Below are 25967 nucleotides of genomic sequence, written 5' to 3'. Positions count from 1 at the left end.
AGGGCCTTGTTAATTAACTTCCACCAACTCACTTTGTTGTCCCAGATTGGGATCTTAATCTGGTTCTGACATTCTTGATGGTGGCTCTGTTTTGAGCCCATGCATTCCTGGTCCTTGACACTGTAGCCTTTTTGGTTGGGATCATGTCAGCCAAAGGGTTAGTGAATTGTGGGGAAAAAGTGTACCTTAAAGTCAGACCTGGCTTTCTCCCGAAAGTGGTTTCTGAGTTCCACCTTTCTCAGTCCATAGGTTTACCGGTCTTCTACCCTCCACTACACCCCTCTAAGGAGAAAGTGCAATTCCACCGTTTAGATACCAAAAGAACTGTAAAGGAGGAATGGTATTAAAAGTATGACACTGACACAAAAGGTACAATTTGTAAAACCTCACTCGAAGTTTCAATGGTTTTGGAGAAACTCCTGCTTTGCCCTATAGCTACGATGGGAGTAGTCTCGACCATCAAATAATAAATAAAACAGTCCTAGTTGAGTCTGTCAAATCAAAATGGCCTATACTAACAAAAACCTAATGGCTGCCCTATATCTTGTACAAAAAGTGTGAAAAGAATATGTATGCAAAGCTCAAATATAAAGAATAAATGTGGCTGAGTCAGCTCTCCTCCCCACATTGGACAGCACGTTGGATGGCCCTCCTCGTCCAGTCTACCCCAGCACTTCATTCTCCCCTGACCTACCGCACTCCCCCTCCCTCCCCCCGCTCCCCCCTCAAAGCTGCACTTGCCCAACCGGTCTCCCTCCCCCTGTACTAGCCTGGCGGGACCTACACCCCTTCTGAGCCCGCTCCAGCCCCGTCCTCGCACCCAGCATGCAGACCCTCATTCCCTGCACTCCCTGCTTTCCCCTGCCACTAATCCACCTGTCCTCCCCATAGCACTCTCTTAGCCAAGAGCCCCTCTTCCCACCCCCCCTCCAACCCCAGCACTTGCATGCTCTCCACTCTTTCCATCTGATCTTACCATTAACGCATTTTGCTCTGACCGCACAACCCTCCCACCCCCATGTCTAAATCAAAAGGTTATTTACATTTCTTATTTAATTGTGGTGTGTGTACTCTGCTCCAGCCGAAATAACAATCTGCCACCAGCGTTGAACCCGAACAAAGAAAGATGACTGAAAGGGCAAATGGGATCCGGTACCAGTGTGTGTGGTCAGTCTATAGCAGTAGCGGTGGATGGGGTGCACACCATGCGTCTGGTTGCATGCAAGGGTGGCCATTGGCCTTGCAGGCATCAAAACAGTAAGTGGGTGTACAACAAATGATCACTCTATACTAAAGTTAATTGCTAAGCATGTATAAAGTGAGCGGCCATTAAAATACAGAAACAGTAAAAAACAAAATTCTGAAGTTCTAGCGCTATACTTACCTGACCGCTTTCAGCAGAAAGAAAGTGGATTGGGTGCAGTGGAGCATAAAGTTGGATGTTGTAACAGATGGCCTGAATGACGAACAGCTACTCATGTTTTTTATTAAATGCACAGAAGATGTATGTTGTGGTTCTTTGCAATTTCTGTAGGATTGTGGTACCGAGAGACAATGGTTGCAACACAAAAGGGGTGGGGTACCGGCTGGAAAAGGGGGTCTGGGAAGTGGCATTAGGGTCACCTCTCTCGCCTTTACTGGGATTCCCACCCTGGCCCAGGCATCTGTAGCTCCCATGTCATTTCTAGAGCACAGTAACCCCTACTGTTTGTTACCTACCTTGCTCTAAGCTGGTGTCCCCACGACGCTGACTAGCTAGCTCCCCTCAGAGACTTCCTACTTAACACTATACTATCAAAGATGTTAGTCCTAGAGGATGGTGTATACGTGCCTTCTGATTTTATCACCCCCTACCTCTTCACTACGCAACACCTTCCCCAACTCTCCTCAATCTTACCAACTCCACCCATGTTCTCTCCATATCTCTTCAATGTCACTACCTTTCTCCCTACCACACTCCTCTTCTTGCTACCTTCTCTGCACTACTGCTACGCTCCCTGCTCTACCACTAATACAACTGTTCCCTGCACTATTGCCACTCTCACTACTATTACCACTCTCATTACTATTTCTCCTCTCGCTCTACTACCACCACTCTATCACTACTGTCTCTCTAATGTTTTCTCTGCTACTATGCTCTCTACTACTGCCTTCAAAGCGAATATGCTTACAGCTGCTATCATCACTACTAGCCCCCGCCTCCACCGTTTCATATCACTACCCTCTTCGTTCTACTACCACTTAATTGACACCAGTACTGCTCTTCTCAATACAACTACTCTTCTTTGGTCCATGAAACTCTGCAATATGGTGCCCTGCATGCCCCTTCACTACAACCACTGTCACTATTCTCACTCCTCCCCACTTCCTATTACAACCCTCCTCCTCACGCCCCACTCCTAGACCCCTCTCTACACTCTCCAACACACCCCCCCTTTACACTAACTACTACTACCACACTACTCTACGGCTTTCCCCTACTTTCTTCTACCTTTCTTCCTGTCTTCAATACACTCCCCAATTCCTACACTGCAATAAACTACACTACACACCACAGATGCTGCTCTCTTTGAAGTACCACACCTTGTCTAAGTTCTGCCGCCATCACACCAATGTTCACTTTGCTGTCCTTCCTCCGCCTGGTCCTCTGGGTCCTCCTCCAGCTCCACCTGCGACCCCACCTGTACAACCCACGCTCTTCCTCTGTTGCACTCTCCTTTTATGATGGGGGGTTGGGGGCTGTCTGTGCAATGACTCTCACCTACCTATTGTTTGCAGCACTCTGCTGCTCTCCTGCACCAATCGCTGCCTGCCTTTTCCCCAGGAGGAGGGCACCCAGCTGACAGAATAAAATAAACCTTTAAGCCCATCCCACCTTTCCAGTAGAGTTTTACAAACAGTCTAGTGTTTCTCTGCCGTGCTGTGGGCTGGAGATTCAATTTTCTGTATTGCTGGTGAGGTGTCTACTCTTCTGGGTTGTTAGTTGCTGTTGGGTTATGGTATTGGTTCATATTTCGTCAGTGTCGTCTGATTCAGGGATGTGTGACTCAAACCCTCTGAGTCACCGCTGCAGCCACCCACACCTCCTAGCAAGGGACAGTTACATGGCTCACCGGAGCAGTAACCGCCCCAGCAGAGGGAACAGTATGTTATTGATCACAGGCTAAACATACAGCATGCCATTACCTGCAGACCGCTGTGGCGAGCAAGGCCCCACCCTGAACGTGTGTGTGCAGGGGCAGGGGCACACAATAGGGGACTTGAAAGCATCCAGAGCAGGTAGGTGTGTATGTGTTTGGCAGGGGAGCGAAAAGGGGATTTGGGGATGAAACCCCGTGTTTAGAAGAAGGGGCAAATAAGAGAAAATGGGAAGATACCACTATAGTTCCCGTAATTCCTCACTTGGTGAAAGGCAAGACAGGGAACAGATTCAGAAAGGGCTACTCGGGTTTTGGGAGGGAGATCCTCATGAGGAATGCAGAGCCAAGTCCCAGAGGGTTGATCTTACGCCAAGGAATACTTCCCCCAACCCAGGTCACTCAAGATTTTGTTATGGAACAGGAGGTGGGATTTGATCTCTCATAAGTATGCGCTATACAAATGCAAGGTAATATAACATAATGTCTCAGCCCACAAAAAAATAAATCCAACCAGACTAACTACAATACCCATCATAGGGATAGGAAAACTCTGAGGGGAGAGTTGGCCATCCTACCTATGTGATGATTGACTGTTACGGAGGATGCAGGGACCCTACAATCGCAATCCATTAGAGATGAGAAAGGGTAGCCCACCTCTTTTTTTTAAATAAAAAACGGGAATATATATTTTAGAGTTTCCCTCCTTTATCCAAAGGTGGGCAACCAGCCCTGACTTCCCAACACCCTAGGGGAGCATTAGAGGACAAGGGAAAATACCAGAAGTGTCAATATACCCATTTGGCTCACATGAGACTGCGGACAGCAAGCGGGCAGAGACAGGTCAGCCCAGAAAGAGAAACAATGTCTGTGCTACCTCTGTTACTTTAAACTCACCGCAGGACAGTTGCAGGATGGAAGTGGCCTCGAACAGTCACGGACTAGTCCTCCCCACTGGTTCAAACCATCAGCCAGGAAGCTATCCTGGGGGAGGAGCAACAAAGTATAAGAAGCCAAACCACGTAGCTCCGTTTTCGGACTGTTGGTGGCAGGAACTACAGTGTTTAGCGATCAGAAGGTAGCAGTTTGGTGCAGTAAGCACGGTGGTGGCTGGGGAGTGGAGTGGAGTGGAGTGGAGAGAAAAGGCTAGGAGGCGAGAAGGATTTAAAGGTACTGGTTCTAAGATTAAAGGAGGTTGGGGGAGATAGAATTGTGGAAGAGGATTTGTTAGAGGAGGCCGGTGGATGGAGAGGGGGGTGGTCGTTTCCGATTATTAACAGATTGAAATGTAGAAAGTAAGGAATAAGTAGGATGGCAAAGGGCAAACGTTGGAGGGAAGTGTGATTCTCTGGAGTGGGAGGAAGGTTTGGAGTATCTGGAGTTGGGGTGAAGGTGGTAGAGAAAGACAGAATGGGGGTGTGGTAATGAGTCCACGTGTTTGGTACAGGGAAATCTGAGGATGAGCAGGGCACCAAATTCCTTGGTGAAATTGAAGTTGGCAGGTGGAAAGTTGAGGTGGTGGTTGCTGAACAGCAGGAGGAGGTCAGAAGAACTGACCAGAGTGGGATGCCAGGACCCAGCAGGACAAAGGAAGGGCCCAAAGGGCTGTGGGACAGAAGCAGAATGGGTCGCCTTGATCTCTCTTCCCTTCTCTAGTCAGCCTGCCGCTTGCCCAGGCCTGATCCTGCCTGGCCAACCGAAAGAAACTCTTGAGGAGCAGACGCGTGGTGCGGGTCCACTAAGCCTGGGGACCTTTTGTCGTGCCACTTGGTTACGGCGAGAAGTAGGGTGTGGGTGCTCCAAAACCTGACAGCAGGACAATTCAGAGGAGATCCCTGTAACAAACATTGGGCATGTACTCGGGAGGATAGTTCGGGGGCAATGTGCTTGTCTTGGAAGCTAGATGACATGGAGTAACACAGGTTCGATCCTCGGGTCCACACTTAGAAACCTCTGGGTATTAAGCATGTTATAAATAATCTATCATATCATACTTTGTCCCTCAGATTTTATGAGTTCAAACCTTGTTTCACTCCTCTTTATTAATTTGCACATGCTTTGTTCATTTGCCCTGTATAAAAATCACTATCTTTAGTTGATGTGTGTCTGGTCATTGCAACCATCCTGACAACCTAAAGAAGTGGCAGTTGCCTGAAGCTCTCACTAGGACCAGTCAGATGTCTGGGTGTGCTTACTCCATGTCCAATCATAGCCTTGGGTATGTTTTTTTTTGTAAGTGTGTGTACTATTTTGCCTTGGAGCTTGGTGCTGATCCAGAAGGGTGGACAGTTTGGTTCACCCAAGAAGGAAGGGTGCATGATAAGGTTTGTCAAAGGTGAACTGTACATTGCACCTGTGCCTGCTTCCGAGCTGCGAGGGCTCTAAACAGAAGTCCTGGGTGGGCATGCTCAGCCACCTGGTCACTGTGTTAGCGCCTCCTTCAACGTGGGTGAGGTACCCATTCTGGCTCTCCCGTTTTGTTCTTAGTGCTTCTCCTGGGCCACATCTGAACCCTCTTATTCCTCCCCTGCCACGGATGGAAGAGCCTGATTTAGCATGGGCAAGGGTTATATGTTACTCCACTAGCACACAGGCATGCCCTGCGCTATGAAGCAACGAGGTTGCAACAGTAAGCGCTATAGTGAGCAAGTGTTACCGAACTCTGGTACTTCTTGTATGGCGAGTTTACCGGCTGTCCCTGAAAGGGGGAATTCACTTGGAGGTCCCAAGGGAGCGAGTGCACGTTTCCACTGGAATCGGGTGTGCCATTCAAAGCAGACATTTAATCAAATCCGACATGTATTGTAAGGCACTGGCCTATCCTTTTGGGGGTTTTTGCCGCCCATGAGTTTGGGGGCTCTTCCTTACAATAGAAAGCCAAAGCAAGAGAAACGTGCACCCGGGTGGAACATTCATCAAATAAATGAAACGTTTTTGTTTGAAGATACATCTGAGAAACGTTGAAGTGCTCTAATGGCTGAAGCGCCGATGCTGGAACCTAGGAGACCTGCGTTATATTCCAGTGGGCTCTGAACGAACGTCCTATTCGCCTGGTGTGACGTCCCTATGGCGTATGGAGAGGAAGGGCGGTGGTGGCGGGACCCCCAGGCATTCTTTTGACCCAGGTTGTCTGTGTCCCTAATGCCTAGTCAATCCAACCCCGCTGCTGCTGGCCCATGTCCTGTGCCCAGTGGCAAGCAGTACACGTGATTCGAAAAAGGGTACATTGGCGGCCATACACCGCATACAACCTTTCAAAATGGAGATTCATTTCTTTTCAGGGTTCGGAGTCTTATCTTTGGCTTTGGGATGTCACGTGGACACCCTTGGGTAGACTATTGCCCGTTATTGGACGTAGTGCGTCTACAATCCTTTAGATCTACTTCATTGCAGAGACATTGAAAGAACTTGGCAGGATGAGTGCAGGGCTGTCAGAAGATGTGGTGAGGCCCGGGGCAAAACATTTGGTGAGGCCCCCTTAGAATTTTTTTGCACTCGGCAGCGGCGACACATCCGCAAACAGGAGACTCGAGAAATCTACTCTTGAGTTTGTGTGCAGGATCCCAAATATGGTTTATTACTACAACTCCAAATCAACTACAGCAAAGTTAGATTTCTCTACTGAAGGAAGGTTCTTGCCAGACTAACTTTTTTATCATATGAATAAATATATATAAGAAGGCATGAGCTCTCCACTGCGCCACCTCCAATTCTCTGAGGGTCAGTCACTTTTCCAAGCAAAGAGTTTAGGGCAGATCTCTTTCTTTGGCTGGGGCCTCCCCCTGCAAATAGCCTCCCAGCCTCGCTGAAACTTGAGGAGAGCCATCTCTGGTTCCGGAAGCACCTCAAGACCTGTCTCTTTGCTTCTGCCTTCTCTCTTCCTCTCCCTTGCTGATCACCTGCCTGATCCATGCACTGGTCATCTGGTCAAGCTCTGAATTCGGGCCCAGGTCCCTGCCTGTCCTGTTGCAATCCCACACTGTCTCTTGGCTCCCCTGCACTTGTGGTCTGTATCTGTAACCCTACAGTCCCCGCTCTTGCTCTTATTCTCCACCCGTTGACTGCACTTATGAGTACCCACACTTGCCACCCGTTGGCCGCACTCTTATTTCTCCTTTGTTACTGCACTTCTGCATCCTGCCCCACCGTCGGCACTTCTCCCCTCCCCCCTTCACTGTTCTTGCGCGATCTGAATGACACAAGGCCTAGTAAGATCTGTGTTTTGTCCTACTCTTTTGTTTCTCCCTCCTTGCCTTGTTGCGCCTTCAAACACTTGTGTACGGCCACGTTATAAATGCCATATCATATCATTAATGAGCACCCCGCCCCGTGTGTGCATTAAAACACACATCATACACAGTGACAAATGATGTAGAGTGGAGGCTGGTACATTTCTGAACTTAAGAGGCTTAAATGTTTGTGCCAATTAGGCAGGATCAACAGAGCACAGTGAGGGAGCCCAAACCAAACAAGGGTTGCTTGAGGGGGGTTCTCATTCCCAAGAAAATGTTTGAAACATTGGGTTAAAAGTATGCATTTTAGAGCACTTTCTTTGCAAAATTGGGTAGAAATTCATACAATTTGCAATTGGTTTTGTATGGAAGCACATGGAAAACCCCAATATTTGCAAATCACACATTGTGCATAGGAACATTTTCCAATACATTTCATGCCGCCTTTCCACGCGAGATATGCTAGTATAAAAATATATTCATGCTGGTTGTTCTAATTATGTCGATGCAGGCTGCATCATGCCATTATTACCATGTATGGAATACCAGCCAGTAAAAATGCCATGCCACAGAAAGTATATCCAGGCTGACTGTGCACCATAAATTTTATTACTGGCTAGATTGGCCTTCATTCAATGTGGGCCAATTTAGCCAAGTAGTATGTTTGCTTTAACCTTGATGCATAGTCCTGTGCATCAAGGGTAAAGCAAAAAGAGCACTGGTAATGCTAACAGTTTGGGCATTCGTGTAGGCATGGGAAAGGCACTTCTGTATTGGTATTAGCTGGCCATTGATAGTGCCAGTGCAAAATGGTTTGAGTACCTGAGCATCTAAAAGCAGTGCCTGGTAAATGCCTAATACTTATACACAAGCCAAAACTGTTGGCTTTGCCAATGCTTTTTTTTAAAAGAACTTCAGCGAAAGACACGCAGGGTGTTTTTAAATTGAGTGGCCAAAGGCAGACCTGATTAAGACATTTTTATTACACCAGTTGCGTGTTTACAACTCCAATGAAGTCATGAACTCTCAGAAGACTCCTTTGAGGAACACTTGCAGGCACATTGAGGGCAAAGTTTGATGGCAAGGCAAGTTTAAAGCTAGCTCAAAGAGTTCCAGTGAGGAGGTGTTTTGAGTGGGGAGGGCAGGAACTGGGTGAGAATTGCCATAGGGAATTGCACGGCCATGAGAAGTCATTTCACTGTTAGCACCTGCATTCATATCCATACATTTTTAGGTAATTGAAATCGTGATGTGGGGTTAGCACTTGCATGCTAGGGGAGTAATTAGAAGGGAAGTGGTGACATGAGACATCTCATTCTCACAGCAGTCCCTAAGTGTGACGTTTCAGAAATGAAGGCAAGAGGTAGCTGCTTGTAACATTGAAGCTTCACCAGAATAGTCTCATTTGAAATGTGGAAAAATGTTAGGCGCCCCCACACAAGGAAGGTTGCCCCTTCCTCACAGCCTCTGACGTCAGCGCCTCTCCCAACATTTGAAGTGTTAGTCCGCTTTCCCCCCTGACATTTTAGCCTAGGTGTACCTCTGATACCATGGACCCACCCCTTAATGAGGTTGCCCCCAGGGCGGCTACATTTAGGCATGGTGCTGAACACACACTCACAAAAAAAACTTTGACCCATGCATTCATCCACCACTTACACAACTCCATACATGCATGTATACAAAAAACCAAACACAGCATTGACACAAACACCAACATGCACGCATGCATTCTTACATACACACATACATACTAATTTAATTTAAATACACATATACACTTTTAATTTAAAATAAAAACACTTACCTTACCTCCAGGCACCCATACAAAGCATTCACAGAGCCGACACATAGACATGCTGCCTGACAAGAGAGAACTCCTCTCCCATCGTTCAGTGTGATCACGCTGACAACATGAACAACACACTGGCTGACAGGAGAGGAGTCCTCTCCTATCAGTCAGCGTGGTCATGCTGAGCAACGCGAACACACTGCCTGAAGAGAGAACTCCTCTCCCATCAGTCAGCATGGTCACGCTGAGCAATGTGAACACACTGATTGACAAGAGAGAACTCCTCTCCTGTCAGTCAGCGTGATTACGCTGACAACATGAACACACTGACAGACAAGAGAGAACTCCTCTCCCATCGTTCAGCGTGATCAGGCTGACAACATGAACGCACTGGTTGACAGGAGAGGAGTCCTCTCCTATCAGTCAGCGTGGTCATGCTGAGCAGCGTGAACACACTGCCTGACAAGAGAGAACTCCTCTCCCATCAGTCAGCGTGGTCACGCTGAGCAACGTGAACACACTGACTGGCAAGCGAGAACTCCTCTCCCGTCAGTTAGCGTGGTCACGCTGAGCAACGTGAACACACTGACTGACAAGAGAGGACTCCTCTCCCATCAGTCAGCGTGATTACGCTGACAACATGAACACACTGACAGACAAGAGAGAACTCCTCTCCTGTCAGTCAGTGTGGTCATGTTGAGCAATGTGAACACACTGACTGACAAGAGAGAACTCCTCTCCCATCAGTCAGCGTGGTCACGCTGAGCAACGTGAACACACCGATTGACAAGAGAGAACTCCTCTCCCATCAGTCAGCGTGATCACGCTGAAAAGAACACACTGATTGACAAGAGAGAACTCCTCTCCTGTAAGTCAGCGTGGTCACGCTAAGCAACATGAACACACTGACTGACAAGAGAGAACTCCTCTCCCATCAGTCAGCGTGATCACGCTGACAACATGAACACATTGATTGACAAGAGAGAACTCCTCTCCTCTCAGTCAGTGTGGTCATGTTGAGCAACGTGAACACACTGACTGACAAGAGAGAACTCCTCTCCCATCAGTTAGCGTGGTAACACTGAGCAACGTGAACACACTGACAAGAGAGGACTCCTCTCCCATCAGTCAGCGTGATCACGCTGACAACATGAACACACTGACTGACAAAAGAGAACTCCTCTCCTGTCAGTCAGCGTGGTCATGCTGAGCAACGTGAACACAATGACTGACAAGAGAGAACTCCTCTCCCATCAGTCAGCATGGTCACGCTGAGCAACGTTAACACACTGACAAGAGAGAACTCCTCTCCCATCAGTTAGAGTGATCACACTGACAACATGAACACACTGACTGACAAGAGAGAACTCCTCTCCTGCCAATCAGCATGGTCCTGCTGAGCAACGTGAACACACTGACTGACAAGAGAGAACTCCTCTCCCATCTGTCAGCGTGGTCACACTGAGCAACGTGACCACACTGACTGACGAGAGAACTCTCCCATCAGTCAGCGTGATCACGCTGACAACATGTACACAATTACTGACAAGAGAGAACTCCTCTCCTGTCAGTCAGCGTGGTCACGCTGAGCAACATGAACACACTGACTGACATGAGAGAACTCCTCTCCCATCAGTCAGCGTGACCACGCTGACAACATGAACACACTGATTGACAAGAGAGAACTCCTCTCCCATCCTTCAGCGTGATCAGGCTGACAACATGAACGCACTGGTTGACAGGAGAGGAGTCCTCTCCTATCAGTCAGCGTGGTCATGCTGAGCAGCGTGAACACACTGCCTGACAAGAGAGAACTCCTCTCCCATCAGTCAGCGTGGTCACGCTGAGCAACGTGAACACACTGACTGGCAAGCGAGAACTCCTCTCCCGTCAGTTAGCGTGGTCACGCTGAGCAACGTGAACACACTGACTGACAAGAGAGGACTCCTCTCCCATCAGTAAGCGTGATTACGCTGACAACATGAACACACTGACAGACAAGAGAGAACTCCTCTCCTGTCAGTCAGCGTGATCATGCTGAGAAACGTGAACACACTGACTGACAAGAGAGAACTCCTCTCCCATCAGTTAGCGTGGTCACGCTGAGCAATGTGAACACACTGACTGACAAGAGAGAACTCCTCTCCCATCAGTCAGTGTGACCACGCTGACAACATGAACACACTGATTTGCAAGAGAGAACTCCTCTCCTGTCAGTCAGTGTGGTCATGTTGAGCAATGTGAACACACTGACTGACAAGAGAGAACTCCTCTCCCATCAGTCAGCGTGGTCACTCTGAGCAACGTGAACACACTGATTGACAAGAGAGAACTCCTCTCCCATCAGTCAGCGTGATCACGCTGAAAAGAACACACTGATTGACAAAAGAGAACTCCTCTCCTGTAAGTCAGCGTGGTCACGCTGAGCAACATGAACACACTGACTGACAAGAGAGAAATCCTCTCCCATCAGTCAGCGTGATCACGCTGACAACATGAACACACTGACTGACAAGAGAGAACTCCTCTCCTGTCAGTCAGCGTGGTCATGCTGAGCAACGTGAACACAATGACTGACAAGAGAGAACTCCTCTCCCATCAGTCAGCATGGTCACGCTGAGCAACGTTAACACACTGACAAGAGAGAACTCCTCTCCCATCAGTTAGAGTGATCACACTGACAACATGAACACACTGACTGACAAGAGAGAACTCCTCTCCTGCCAATCAGCATGGTCCTGCTGAGCAACGTGAACACACTGACTGACAAGAGAGAACTCCTCTCCCATCTGTCAGCGTGGTCACACTGAGCAACGTGACCACACTGACTGACGAGAGAACTCTCCCATCAGTCAGCGTGATCACGCTGACAACATGTACACAATGACTGACAAGAGAGAACTCCTCTCCTGTCAGTCAGCGTGGTCACGCTGAGCAACATGAACACACTGACTGACATGAGAGAACTCCTCTCCCATCAGTCAGCGTGACCACGCTGACAACATGAACACACTGATTGACAAGAGAGAACTCCTCTCCCATCCTTCAGCGTGATCACGCTGACAACATGAACACACTGACTGACAGGAGAGAACTCCTCTCCCATCAGTCAGCGTGGTCACGCTGAGCAACGTGAACACACTGATTGACAAGAGAGAACTCCTCTCCCATCAGTCAGCGTGATCACGCTGAAAAGAACACACTGATTGACAAGAGAGAACTCCTCTCCTGTCAGTCAGTGTGGTCATGCTGAGCAACGTGAACACACTGACTGACAAGAGAGAACTCCTCTCCCATCAATCAGCGTGGTCACGCTGAGCAACATGAACACACTGACTGACAAGAGAGAACTCCTCTCCCATCAGTCAGCGTGATAACGCTGACAACATGAACACACTGACTGACAAGAGAGAACTCCTCTCCCATCAGTTAGCATGATCACACTGACAACATGAACACACTGACTGACAGGAGAGGAGTCCTCTCCTATCAGTCAGCGTGGTCACGCTGAGCAACGTGAACATACTGATTGACAAGAGAGAACTCCTCTCCCATCAGTCAGCGTGATTACGCTGACAACATGAACACACTGACTGACAGGAGAGGAGTCCTCTCCTATCACTCAGCGTGGTCATGCTGAGCAACGTGAACACACTGACTGAGAAGAGAGAACTCCTCTCCCATCAGTCAGCGTGATTACGCTGACAACATGAACACACTGACTGACAAGAGAGAACTCTCCTATCAGTCAGCGTGTTCATGCTGAGCAACGTGAACACACTGACTGACAGGAGAGGAGTCCTCTCTTGTCATTCAGCATGTCCACGTTGTCATGACGGAGGCAGCAGAGCCCACTTCTGAGCCCTGCTGTCTCCCATTATTTTGCTGTTTGTTGCGGAGCCAAACGGCTTCGCAACAAAAAGCAAAATCATTGCAGGGGCAGAGAGCAGACAGCACAGTCCCCCGTGTGAATAATGGGCACGGGAGACTGTGCTGCCTTCCACTTAGGAGAGGGGGACGCGAGGCCCCCTGCAAGTGCGAGGCCCGGGGCAGTTTGCCCCCCCTGCACCCCCCTCGTGACGGCCCTGGATGAGTGCCAGCTGCAGATATGTATACCTTTACAAGGGGTTTAGATGGCACAAACCTAGCTGAGCAGAAAGGGAGCACTGTACAGGGATAGGATACATTAGCAGGGCAGAATCTCGGGTACAAGGATATGTCTAGAGGGGACAGTGTATGGTTACAGGCAAACCCGGCAGAGATCAGCAGGGCTAGGTTTCGAATACCCACAGGGCCTACTCGGCCACTTACTCATCCATGGAATCCTAAAGGTGTACTCTTGTTTTGGGAGTGGGGAGTGGGCATAAGCATTTTATTCAGAAGTGGACACCTCTTATATGAGCATCTGTGCTCTGAGCTGGGAATGTTATTTTAAGTATGCAGTCCTTGGATACGGAATCTCGAATCCCTTTTGATAAACCGTGCTGCGAGTGGTCAGAATAAAATATGCTCCCCTTTTTTGGCAACAAAAGGAAACCGTTCGGTAAAAATGTGTGATGTTTCTTTCAATAAAAGGGGTGCCCGTGTCACATCGCTAAACAAGCCACGAGCAGGGAAAGGCAAGGCACACTTGATTGGAATATTTTCGGGGAGATGTTTGTAACTGAAGGCTCTTTAGTGTCTGAAATTGAAGAACGCGACTAGCTCTGTCTGAGCAATTGCGTTCCCAGTCTGTGCCCCGTTGCTGGGTCCCAGCTCGCCCATCTAAATGTGCAGGAGGGTGTCGTCCTTACCCATCTTACCAGTGCCCCATGGGGCAGGCTTTTCCTTCTCTAAAGCGGAGTACTCCTCTCTGACCCAGCAAGGGAAGGACGCCTCTTATACACACACCACTGTCCAGGGCCATGTTACTCAAAATGTGCCGAATCCAATAAAGGTTGCGTGTTAAGAGATGGGGAGGACAACTCAAGGTCAAGTGTTTGAAAGCAATTCCTACCAAAATGTATTTGCATGTATTTAGGTATGATGGGACATGTTCTACAGCCTGAAACATTACAGAGGCTCGTACAGTGGTTGGAGCGTTGCCGTGGGTGGGTGGGTGGATGGATGGTAGGTAAACCCGGTGGCGAATGAGCCCAGACCCTTACACGTCTCGAGTTAGAATCCCGGCAGGATCGATTCGATCCTCCGCCCTCCCAAGGTCATTACATTGGATATTATTAAATTGGCTAAGGACAGCCACTATTACAGCACTTGGAAGCCGGGCGAATCCACCATGAAGCACTAGATGAAAACTATGATATTTTATTGCATGTGTATCATAGCAAGTTTACAATATGTAGAAAACGTACACATCACAGTGCCACTGTACTTCCTTTTCGTCAGTGTAGGTTTTGCGTCACCTTGATAGCAGCCAAAGATAGTCCTTCAATGAGTAGATTTTTCAATGTAGTGGCTTTAACCTGGACGCATGTGTTCCCCTTAAAATCCAAACTCTGCCTGAGAGTAGAATTGGATAAGACTGTTTATGGACCCGTCTGCCTATTTTAGGGGCATGGACGGGGGGCGAGTTCTTTAACTTTTTCTGATATGGGCAGCAATGTGCGCCAGTAGACTGTGTAATACCGCATCATATTTACTTTACGATGGATGCATAGACTTCTTTGAACATTAATCCTGATTATTGTGAAATAACACGACCTTCTGTGTGCACAGTGTGTCGAATTACATTACGAGGCTGCGAGCCTTGTTGCAATGTTTTTTTGGAGAAAATGTATTCATCGTCTCATGGCGTCGGTATATGCAAATATGTGCTGGTAGAGTTTTGCATAACACAAAGGGAGTTGCTACACACTTCAGGCCTGTGTGCCATCCCTATGGGTGCACATGTGTTTGTGTGTGCATTATGAAAGCGCTCCGTTCTAGGGAGGCAGTGTGCTTCGAATCACACACACACGTTTAGCTGAATCTGAGTGCAAACGTGTTCATTAACGCTCTCAATTCTCTCGGAGCAGGACTTGGTGTCTTTCTGATTTGCCCAAGATCGCACAGTGTGATGAAATGAGAAAACTGGCATTGGGGCTCCGGGCTCCTTATTACAAATGCAACTATTGGCTGGGTTAATGGTGCTACGTCCAATTTCTTTCCCTGCTAACTGGCGGGGCTGTTTTATCTAAAAGCATGGTGCTGTGAATTACTCCTATATTCTTTGAATATCTAATAATGTACTGGGATATATTCTCTCGGGTCTTTGTAGCACTGTATATCGATCGCATGGAGCAAGTCATTCTTGTATTGCACGTGTGCCACTGGTCCATGCGCAGCTGAGTGGGATTATTGGGGGTGGGCGGTAAAATGTTTGCCATGTAACACCAAACAGTAGGTGAATCCCAGCGCACGTGTGTTCGCGCTGTGTGTTCAATGTACATGTGTGTGTGTATAGAAAGAGAGAGAGAGAGAGGTTTGATGGACTCATCAGATACATGACATCGGCCTTCTCTCGCGAGTTCTCACGCCAGCGTTGGGACATTCGTAAGTAAAATAGCTAGCTCATATCTCCACGCTGGTCTCTACCCCAGCCCCCCCCCCCCCGCAAGCACTAGGCGCACTGGATGTCTTGATGCAGAACCCCGAAATGCAGAGGGAAAGGCATATTCCTAGGTTGGCTGGCTCCTGCTACTTGTGCAATGCATTCCAACGAACAATAGCTGCGTGTACACCATTCTGCCTTCATATGTCCTTTCAAAGAACAATGTCGAATGTATTGCATTTGTTCATTGACAACAATTCTGCAAATAACAATGTTGACAAATATGGTTTGTTTTCAGACCATCTAGAGCCTGTAGAATGGCTGCGCTACTCAAATCTAGGCGTGATGCCGTAGTTTCCCCAAATAAATCTTGGCTGGGTGGAGCGCTTTTCTTCTAGAGGGCTGTTTGACTGCACGTTCCTTTGATGCACGTTTTTATTATTTGCATTGTGGTGTCGCATATACAATGCTAGATTGCCAGGCACTCGTGTTTTTTTAGAAACATTTTCAAAATAAAAATGCATGTTAGTAGAGGAGTAGGTCATAAATCAGTGAAATTAGGCAGTTTCAAACTTGCAGTTACTGGTGTACTTCTAATTTTAGACCATTAGGTTGTCTAGTGTAGGTTCTTAAAGAGTTTTTAATTTGGAGCCTAGTCTAAACTAGCAGCGTGTCGTTTTTGTGACTTAATGGGCTCTAAAATGCATTGTTCTGGTTATAGTGAAGGTTTATTAGATGATACCGAATGGAGACTCGTTTTGATTAAAACCCATTCCTTTCTTATTTTAATCTTGTGTAGACATTTAGAAATTGGGAACCGCTGATTTTTTTTAACCATTAAATGAGCTTCTTTTTTTTTACCTTGTTTACTACACCAGAGTTTTTAACACAGCAGCCATCGTTGGGCTTTTAACATGTGATTCTCTCAGGTTTATATAGAATGTGGGCACGACTCCAATCTGATTTTTGGTCTGGGATGGGCCATCTTTTCCATGAATAAACAAGAATTGTGTTAAAGCGGGCTGACGCAAAATATCTTCTCCAAGATACAATGCCTTTATTATGTTCGATGATAAAGGGATATTTTATTAGAATGGCAAAGTGCATAGGCGATAATTGAACTTCAAGAAAAGGTGAAACAATCCATTTCTGATTCCTGCTGTCATTATTTACATCCTCCACGTCTATGGCTGCTGATATTTAGTGGCAACGTTTCAGCTGAATGGAAATGGACATAACAACGAGGAGGTGCGTCTGTTTTAGTTCTCCGGTGTCTCTTATTTTGTGGCCTGTTGCCCATGTCAGGAGAAAGGGTCTGAAATACATCTATCATCATTTAAAAGTAGGCGCTGCTGTGGTTTGTCAGACTAATGCCACCTTTAGAGAGGGTTGTTGGGTGTTATTTTGTGGCTGTTGGCAAGGCTTGCTGCTGTGCCTTGGTGTGCCTCTTCTCGTGTTGCTGATGTGCCTTCGTGCGTAGCTATTCGCACGAGTTTGGTCACGTTGACCGTCTCAGAGTCTTAGGTGTCTAGGTGTGTGGTGGCTTACAGGGTTAAGTTGGGACCTTGGTGTGTGCATGGTCAGTGGCCGTTGATTTGGATTGCAGTGATAATCCCATCTATTGGTCCGCTTAGTGCACACAATGAGCTTATGGACAGTTGTGGACCTAGGACTAGTGTGTTAAACAAGATCAAACCCGCCGATATCCGAGAGTGACAAGGTTTTGCCATGTCTAGAGCATAGCGGCTAGCACTCAGAAACTGGAACACACTGCCTCATTTTGTTAATTACAGACGATTATCCCACAATGCACCATTTTGTAAACTACACACTGGTCCAAACAAGAAGGTGTGTGCAATTCTGAATCAAGGCGCAGACATTTCCTTAAAGAAAAAATATAAAACCTAAACTTGGAACATGGATTCTTTTTTTTTTTCTTGGTACTCCAATTTTGCACACTTAATTTTCTGAAATAGTCGCATTAAAATAGCCATCTTGTTGTCCAGGTGCATTTTATCAAAATTCAATTAGCTGCAAAACGTGGGCTCGGATTTCAGAGTCCTTCCTGTCACTGTTTTAAACTATTGTGCAAGTGTTGGCTAATTTCGGGACATTGCATGCAATATCAATGCTATTGCTGTGTCATTGGCATGGTCCACAGTGCAAGTATTCTTAGCTGGAAATGAGTACATGTATTTCCTTTGTAGCATGGCCTTGGAGGCCCCAAATAACCGTATGCTCTCACCCGTGTTCCCATAAAATGGATGCTTCATCGGCGATATTGGCGCGGTGTGTGTGATGGCGCGAACCCCTCGGCGTTGCGGCGCCTGTGCGCGTGCTGGGGGAGCTGAAGGCTGAAGCGCACTTTGTATGTCAGGGGACCCTTCTCTCTGGCTTTTTTTAAATGTAGTTATGTGTCTCGTTTGTAATCACATGCATGTCTCCATACGGTCCGTTGGTAGAACACAGCTAATATTATGTGTTAACTCTGAATTTGTTTTAGAATGTTGTGTGCGCATTTCTTATGTGTGCCCCCCAACCCACCACCTGTCTATTAATTGACTATTAAGTAAAACCATGAATGTTAATAGTTTTGGTGCACAACAGTGTTGTGGGCATTCATCCTGCAAAGATGCAATTTAAAGACACGGCGTGAGCCTTAGAATATGCATTTTAATCTGGAGGCATACGATAAATTCGCTTCTTTAATGAGAAATCACCAAAACAATCTGGTTACAGGAGAGGTATTTCTTTTATTGTGCTTTGCAGGTTGGTGCGGGTAAATGCAACCATATAATAATAATGAAATTCTCGAAATGTCCAATATGGGTTTCCTCATTTGACTCCAGGTTACATGTTTGTGGTCATGGATGTCTTGCCCCGCACACCTTGGAATGCCTTGGTCATTGGGCTGTCGTCCGTTTGAGGTGCACTTACCTTCCGTGCTCGCCAAGGCGTGCGTCCCCACGTGCAGCGCAGCGTCTCGGCGTGAGCAAGTCAATGGTGTGCAAGTGTTGCAGCAGTGCAGTGCGGCGGCTCGTCCCTATCTCCGAGTGTGGGTTCACAGTGATGGGTGGGGGCAGTGTCACACATCGCCCCAATCCCAGGCCCGCCGCCAGGAAGGAGGAAAGGCCGGCTCCTTTCTGGTGCATGCCAGTCTGCCGGCAGTGCTCGACGTGCTCTTCTGGCGAGGCCTGATGCTGCTGCCCCCGGTCTGTGCTGGGTCGCGCTGCGGGTGCCCCGGTGCCGTCTGGGGAGCCCCGTTCAGCAGTCGTCGCTAGAAGCTGCACTCGCAGCCGGCCAGGTTCCTTTCCCTCAAGTCCCTTCGCGCCTTGTCTGTATCTAGCACCCCCTCACTCGAGTATCCGATGAGTCAAAAGCGGTGACTCGCACTAGTGAGGCCAGCGAGTCATTTGGGAGAATTGCTGGCATGGCTTGGCTAGAATCAGACGGTAACCGTCTTCACAACAAGGCCTGTTTGTGAAACATTAGCTCATTGGGGTGTGCGTGCGTGCGTGCATGAATGAACATCCATGTGTGCGTGCGCTAATCCCACATCTCGCAGTAAGGCTGTGCTGCCCAATAGATGCAAGCTGCTATTATGGGGCATGTCGGAGCCACGAGTGCTCAGTCACTGGGTGCATGAGAAAAAAGGTGCACGTGCTATCGAGCAGAGAGCAGAGCTGTTTTCCCAGTTTACTTCGGCTGCTGGTGTGTCTCGCGGGAACTGGGCGAGGGAAGAGAAACGGCTGCTGTGGGTCTAGACTCTAGCGTCTGGGGGGGCTCCCTGCATTATGTGCGCCAGCAAGAGCAGAGCCCACGCGATAACATGGACATGTGCTGCTGTGAGCGACCAGCACATGCTCTGAAATGCTTCCTTGGGGAAAGAACACTTTCTGTCCGAGTAGGAGAAATGAAGAAAGGGGAAGTTGTGGGAACCCCGGGAACGCCATTCGGATACTTGTAGTAACTGTGCCCTGCAAAGGCGCGTATTTTATTTTTGGGGTAGGCGATGGGTGAGTGGTTTATACATAACCTGGCCAAGAGTGGCTTTCAAATTGATTGCTCGTGCCTGAAAACCATGGCAACAGATACACATGTTCAGCACAAAATGGCTTCATGCTTAAGATGATGTGTAGGAAATCACTTCTGAGTTGCTGGGTTTCATGCCTGGCTGACTGACAGACGCACATTAAATGCTTTCAACTAGATTCGAATCCTTACCTGCAATGGGCGAAGAGTAAACTGGCCACACTCGAAACAAATCTATGGGGAGCCTGGGGGCAGAAACAGGACAGTGAGGAGGAAAAGTCTGTGGAGCCTGCAGGGTTTATATGTTGGATTTGTGAAGTACATACAATGGTCAACCAGAGGAGGACTGGGGGTTTTTAAAGGGTCCCCATTTATGTGTTCGCCCTACACTCTCCTTGCTCTTCCTCCCTCTGAAGGATGGCTCTCTGAATAAAGGCGTGTTTTGTTGATTTACCTGTGGCAGGGGGGCAATTTGCAAATACTGTATATGCAAAAAGTTGTCTGAGCTTTATATATATATTATAGCTGGCAAGAAGATGGCTGATCCAGCTGGAACCCAGAGCTCCTAATTTTCTGTCACATTGCCCATTTCTGTGAACTGGAACTTTACACGGGCTGGGAGTCTGCTAGATGATTGCTTCCAATGAATGAACTGGGGCTGGGAGTCTGCTAGATGACTGCTTACAATGAATGAACTGGAACGTTACACGGGCTGGGAGCCTGCTAGACGATTGCTTACAATGAATGAACCGGAACTTTGCGGTCTGCTATGCTTTAGAAGTACCCCTTTGCAGTATTCTGTTAGTACAACACATTGCATCAAGGAGGAGTACAGCTGGGGGACGCTTGCCAGAAAGAACTACATTGAGTAATGGGCAATCCTGGGCAGTTAATACCCTCTTCGAATGTGTGATCACTAAAGCCAAGAAGAAAGACTTTGGGCCACCAAGTAAAGCAGTCTTTCTGTTGCTATAGATTTATTTCCGGGTTGTTCACTTACTAAATAAGAGCATGACACGAATGGCAGCATTGCTATTTGTTTATGACAATGTTATGACAATGTGGGAATACATTGGTGTGGCCAGGGTCTGGCGGGGCCATTCGGAGACGCTTGTGGCTGGGTGGGGATAGGGCCTGTCCTGGTCTGGGGCTGCTGAGCAAGGTGTGTCAGGAGAGGAAGACTCATGCCCTGCAGGCCATGAAGTCATCGAGAGCAAGGTTCACCGTCCCTCCTTTGTTCCCTCGTGTTAATCACTGACTTCGTGCTGGTGGGTGGGTGGGGCCTGGCTCATTTACTAATGCCTTCTCTTTATGCTGGGATGACGCACACTGCGCCCTAATATGGACTTGGGTTTTTCAGGAAGAAAAAAAATGAGGGGGGTGGCAAGTTCTTTAAAAAGGAGGCGACCGGTCCTAGGGAGGGTGGGCAGTTTCTTTTTAGCTGGAGATGACAGAAGCACGACTCATTTCCTCCTTAATCGGTTTGAACCAGTTCTTACAGGAACTGCTGCTGATAAATATTGGGAACTTCTCAGAAGCGCCTTCATTGCAGCTCCTGCCCTGCACTGGTCCACAGCCCTCCAGGGCCGGCATGCAGCTGGCCCCAAGCCCTCCAGGGCCGGCATGCAGCTGGCTGGCTCCCTTTGGCTCGGCTCATTCTTCACTTTTTTACAGGCCTGCCCTTTGTGAAATCTTTTTTTTGTTTTACTTTTCATTTCCCCTTTGTTTTTCCTCTTTCAAACTGTTGAGGGTTGTCTGCCTCCCTCCCAGGGCAGCCCTGGTGGGCCGCGGCGGGGTGATTTCATGCCGGGTTTTGGCTTGTGGGGTTGCTTTTGTAGGTAAGTGTTAGCATGGATGTACTGCCGCTTCTTACGTGTTTGCCTTCCCTTCTTTTTTGGGTGATCTCTTGCCTGTCCTGTGGGATGGTCGTGCCGTAGAGCTGTTCCGGGGGTCGGCCCATTGCTACAGAAGCCGTTCAGTGAGTACCTGGAGGCGCAGCGGAAGAAGCTCCACCACGGGAATGAGAACGGAGACCCCCAGGTGAGCCCCCAGCCCGCACTCGCTGTGCCCGTCTGGCCTCTCGCATGCCATCGAGGTTATGAATGAATGCTGAGGGATGTGGGGGTACGGACGACTGGGGGGCTCGGTGTGCCCGTCTGGGCTCTCTCATGCCTTCTAGGTTATGAATGAATGCTGAGGGATTTGGGGCTACAGACGACTGGGGGCTCGGTGTGCCCGTCTGGCCTCTCGCATGCCTTATAGGTTATGAATGAATGCCGAGGGATGTGGGGGCACGGGGTGTGTTGCCTTGCCGCCGTCATTCGGGCTTTCTGACTGGAAAAGATAGTTGCCTGGTATTGCTGCCCCTGCTGCGGGGCAAAGCCCCCTTTTCTCGTGGGGCGTAACTGGCTCTCGTAGTGCAGCTGTCCAGTCTGTCAGTACCCGGGAATGGTCGCAGTGTGGCCCCCGCGCAAGGCCTACACACGCCCGGCCTCTAAGCACTATGTGATATAGCGCAGTTGTAGGGTTTGTAATTTGCCCCATCACTCGGACGACGAGGCATCCATCCTGTGTTGGTGCGTTGACTCCAAGCTGCGAGAGCGCGGCTATTGGCAAGGGCTGGGTATCCGTGCACACATGTGCATCGGCGGGTTCAGGGTTGTCAAGCGTGTGTCATCCGCAGGGCCCCCAATGCTACAAGACCGGTCTCTAAACTGCTGAGTCATGCAGAGGCGCCCGCGGCTGCCGCGAATGTCGGGAAGGGGAAGGGGGGGGGGGGGCGCTGTGCCGCTAGACAGTATGGGAAAGAGCCCGCCTGGCAGCGAAATGCCCATGCCATGCGCGCCGCCAACTGCTTCTGGCTTTTCGAACACCACTTGCATTCTGGGTTGTGTAGTTCCGTTTTTCGCAGTGTATGTATGGACCTACGAGGCGCAGGAAGCCACAGGAGTATCTCCGTGAAAAAGTGCACCCTCTTGCCCCAGTCTTTTCCTGATTTTGATGCACTTGTTTCTTGGGTTATTTTGCCCCACAAAGTGCTCAGTGACAGCGAGGTGATCTGACAGTGAAACGCTTAAGGGTCGGTTACTTTGCTCCTCTCTTCCTGTTTGTATAACGCACAGGCTTGTCGCATGAACTTAGTGTGAGCACGTGTGGTATGTTTCTGTTCAAAGCTTTGTGAAATGGGGGTGGGCGCCTGGCGGAGAGGTGCCAGGGTGGGGGGAAGGAAGCCCCCCCCCCCGCCCCACCCCCGCCTCGCATAGCGCTGCTGGGCAGGAAGCGCAGTGTCTCGGGTCAGCACTTGCACATCTGAGCTCAGCCGTCACATGACGGGCGGGCAGTCACAAGAGCAGCGCGTCTGCTGGCGCTGAGTGACTCGGCAAACACACACGGAGGATGTGGCGTCCTGGTTCCCAGAAGACGGGGGCTGCTGCTCCTCCACACGCGGGAAGGCGGGGGCGATACATCTAGATGGGGTTCCCTAGTGTCCCGGTGCATGCGCTGCTTTTACCGGCTCCACTGTAGTAGCCACAGGAAGGGCGCTCGTGTTCCGCCTGGTGTGTGTGCGTGTGTGTGTCCTGGGCTGTGTGGGAGGGGGTGGAAGGGTGTCCATGTTCATCCGGAAAGGAGCATCTTAAAAATGTGAAGAATCTTGGGAGCGTGTTTGTGCGTACAGTGTGTTCTCCCCAGTCTGGCTGAAAGATGGGACAGTGGTCTGGAGGCGTAGTTCTCACAGTAGAGTCGCCTTGTCGGGGTGTGTGTGGTGGTGGGGGGTGGGGGGGCGGGAGGTGGGGGCGAGTGCAAGGTCTTTCCCTGTACTGATGGCCTGTCTTCTTTTCCCGCCCGCGCAGGGAGAAAGCTGGCTCTCGTGGATCTTCGAGAAGGTCGTCATCGTCATGGTCTGCTATTTTATATTATCCATCATCAACTCCATGGCCCAGAGCTACGCCAAGCGCATCCAACAGAAGAAAAACTCGGCCGGAAAAACCAAATGAGCCGCTTGCCAGAATCTTGATGGACACTTCTCGTCTTTCCAAAAAGGAGCAACCTAACCGGAAATAAAAGCCCCCAGTGTCACTTTTTTAAAAAAATGCAATAACTTTTTTATTGTTTCAAACTCCTCATTTTACTGATTAATTTCGGTTAACAGCATCAAGGAAGTAAACGTGTGAAGGTAATGTACGCTGTCTCCTTGAGTCGGAGTGGTGTTTTCTGGAGGGTAGGGTGGCAGGCACTCCATGGGATCCCACTCCTGGACGGTCTCTTCATACAGGCCAAGTTCATGTCTGCTTGGATTGGTCCCTTTTCCATGTTCAGGGTGAGTGGGGGGTAGCTGTCTTGCTGTTCCATAGTCCATCCTAGGCCATTTCGCCCACCCCTCCACGCTCTCTGCTGCAAGGGGCCACTTTTTGATTATGTGTTCCTAGAATGGCAAGCGAAGCTGACACTTTATAAAGCCTCCTGTGGTCATTTTTGAATCGCATGCGTCAGTCCTTTCAGCCCCCGTTCCTTGGTGTGACTCAGAAGGAAGCAGGTGCCCTGCAGGGCCCTGGCCCAGCCCTTTCTTTGTCTGGGGATTTCCCAAGAATACTGTCTCGGCTGAAAGGAGGAGGAGGAGGAGGTGCTGCCGCATCCTTTCTACTGCTTTACCTCTTAAAGAGGCAAGTTCACTGATCAGAAAGAGCTTTCATACCCTCGTATACTTGGCCTTGGTTTTAACAAGCCCACGCAATCCCCATAACTGAGAGACAAGACCCAGAATTTGGAGTATGATATCAAAATGCTGTTGGTTATACATTAAATTCAGATTATTTACAGGTGGTTTCTTTTACTGTGATGTTCTGCAGGAGCATGCCTAAAAAAGTAATAATGCATGGTATTGTGCTTCCGTCGTTGTGTTTTGCGGCTATGCAATCCTTTCTCCTTGTGCGCCATCTTCCCACTGTGGGGACTGTTCCCGCCCGGATTGATGCTGAATCGTCAGTGGGGCTGTTCCCGCCTGTTGTCCATCGTGTCCTCTGCAAGTCTACCTTCCTGTCGGATAGCTTATCAGACTGATGTTGACTGTTGGATCGCATGGCAACAACAGTCGGTAGGCTGTCTGACATTTTGGTGTCTATCGTCTCATGGAGCGTGCATTGGGGCCTATGGCCAGCGGCATCACCCGGAGTCCAGGGCCGTCTGCAGCAGCAAACCTACGAACTTGCTGGAACTCATGTTTTTCTTTCTCATTTCTATGATGGCAATTCTATGTACAGTGATGGTTCCCAATGTTACTAATGGCAATGATGTCTGTATTTTTAGGGTATTCACAGCAGCCAATAAGCCACATGTCCTGTGTGACACTATGAGTAAGTCCTGGCCTTTCGCTTTGCATCCTAAGGCTTGTAGGCATGTACTCTTGATCAGAAAAGCGAAAGCCAGGCCTGGCTCAGGTTGTCAGCATGACATGATGAATTCGGCAGCTTTGGTGCAGATGGTTCCTTCTGTTTAGAGGTGTAGAGCTTTGCAAACCACTTTAAGCGCAGTTGTTAAATCAAATCTAAATGTTAACCTACTTTTCCCCCCTGCATGTTCCTAGGACATTGTCAGAGAACTGTAGAATGTAAAGATATTCATTGCACTGTAAAGTGAGCCTTCGCATTGTGTGCATATTGAAGTCACGCCCGATACTGCTGTGCAATTTTTTTTTCCTTTTTTTTTTTACGTCGCAGCATGCATGCAGCGCTTGTAATGGCTGAAGGAGATTTTCAGATTTCAGTGGTTCTGGTAGGTTAACATGTGTCCTTTAATTCCAAGGGAAAGTCCATAACTAAGAAGTAAGATGGTCCTATAGCTACTGTTGGCCAGAGTTGTTGTTGCGTTCCGTCTGATTGCAACCAATGAGCTGGTCTTGACTTGTCATCTGTGTGGTCATTGCCTCTCGGGAAGGCTGCACTGCTAAGCCACCCTGCAGGTAGCTGGGATGGCACACCAGGGCGAGATGAAACTACACTTGAAGCTCTGCCTCCTTTCCGCCTCGGATGTCGCACAATGGCACCCGCTGTGGTAGGGCAACCAGGCCAGCTCGCCCTTTTGATTCCCTTCTACTTGGTAAAGTGTGATCTTTATGTTATGCGAACAGCCTGAAAGGAATGCATTCTGCCTAACCCACTTGTCCTCATATCCAACATTTACATGACCAGTTTCATCTTCTGCATGCTCGCTGCCTTCTCGCAGGAATGGAACCCCTGGCAAAGAGATTT

General features: G+C 48.8%; 1 protein-coding gene and 1 long non-coding RNA gene across 4 annotated transcripts in view; one reads left to right on the top strand and one right to left on the bottom strand.

Moving 5' to 3' along the window:
• LOC138488262 (uncharacterized) overlaps positions 1 to 19515 on the bottom strand; it is a 33216-nt gene extending 13701 nt beyond the window's left edge. The window contains exon 1 of the long non-coding RNA XR_011274627.1: positions 18628 to 19515. This is a non-coding gene — a long non-coding RNA (uncharacterized lncRNA). The remainder of the gene's footprint in view (positions 1 to 18627) is intronic.
• VMP1 (vacuole membrane protein 1) overlaps positions 1 to 23904 on the top strand; it is a 1390334-nt gene extending 1366430 nt beyond the window's left edge. For all 3 annotated transcript variants that reach the window (XM_069615110.1, XM_069615112.1, XM_069615111.1), the window contains 2 exons: positions 21660 to 21762; positions 23574 to 23904. In XM_069615110.1, the coding sequence (XP_069471211.1) occupies positions 21660 to 21762; positions 23574 to 23717 (247 nt within the window). In that variant the 3' untranslated portion in view covers positions 23718 to 23904. The remainder of the gene's footprint in view (positions 1 to 21659; positions 21763 to 23573) is intronic.
• Positions 23905 to 25967: the final 2063 nt, after the last annotated feature.

Source organism: Ambystoma mexicanum, chromosome 9, assembly GCF_040938575.1.
Source record: "Ambystoma mexicanum isolate Mex_15411 chromosome 9, UKY_AmexF1_1, whole genome shotgun sequence".
Taxonomy (NCBI): Eukaryota; Metazoa; Chordata; class Amphibia; order Caudata; family Ambystomatidae; genus Ambystoma; species Ambystoma mexicanum.
The sequence above is the reverse complement of the archived record's forward strand: the minus strand, read 5'-3'. Positions and strand labels throughout refer to the sequence as shown.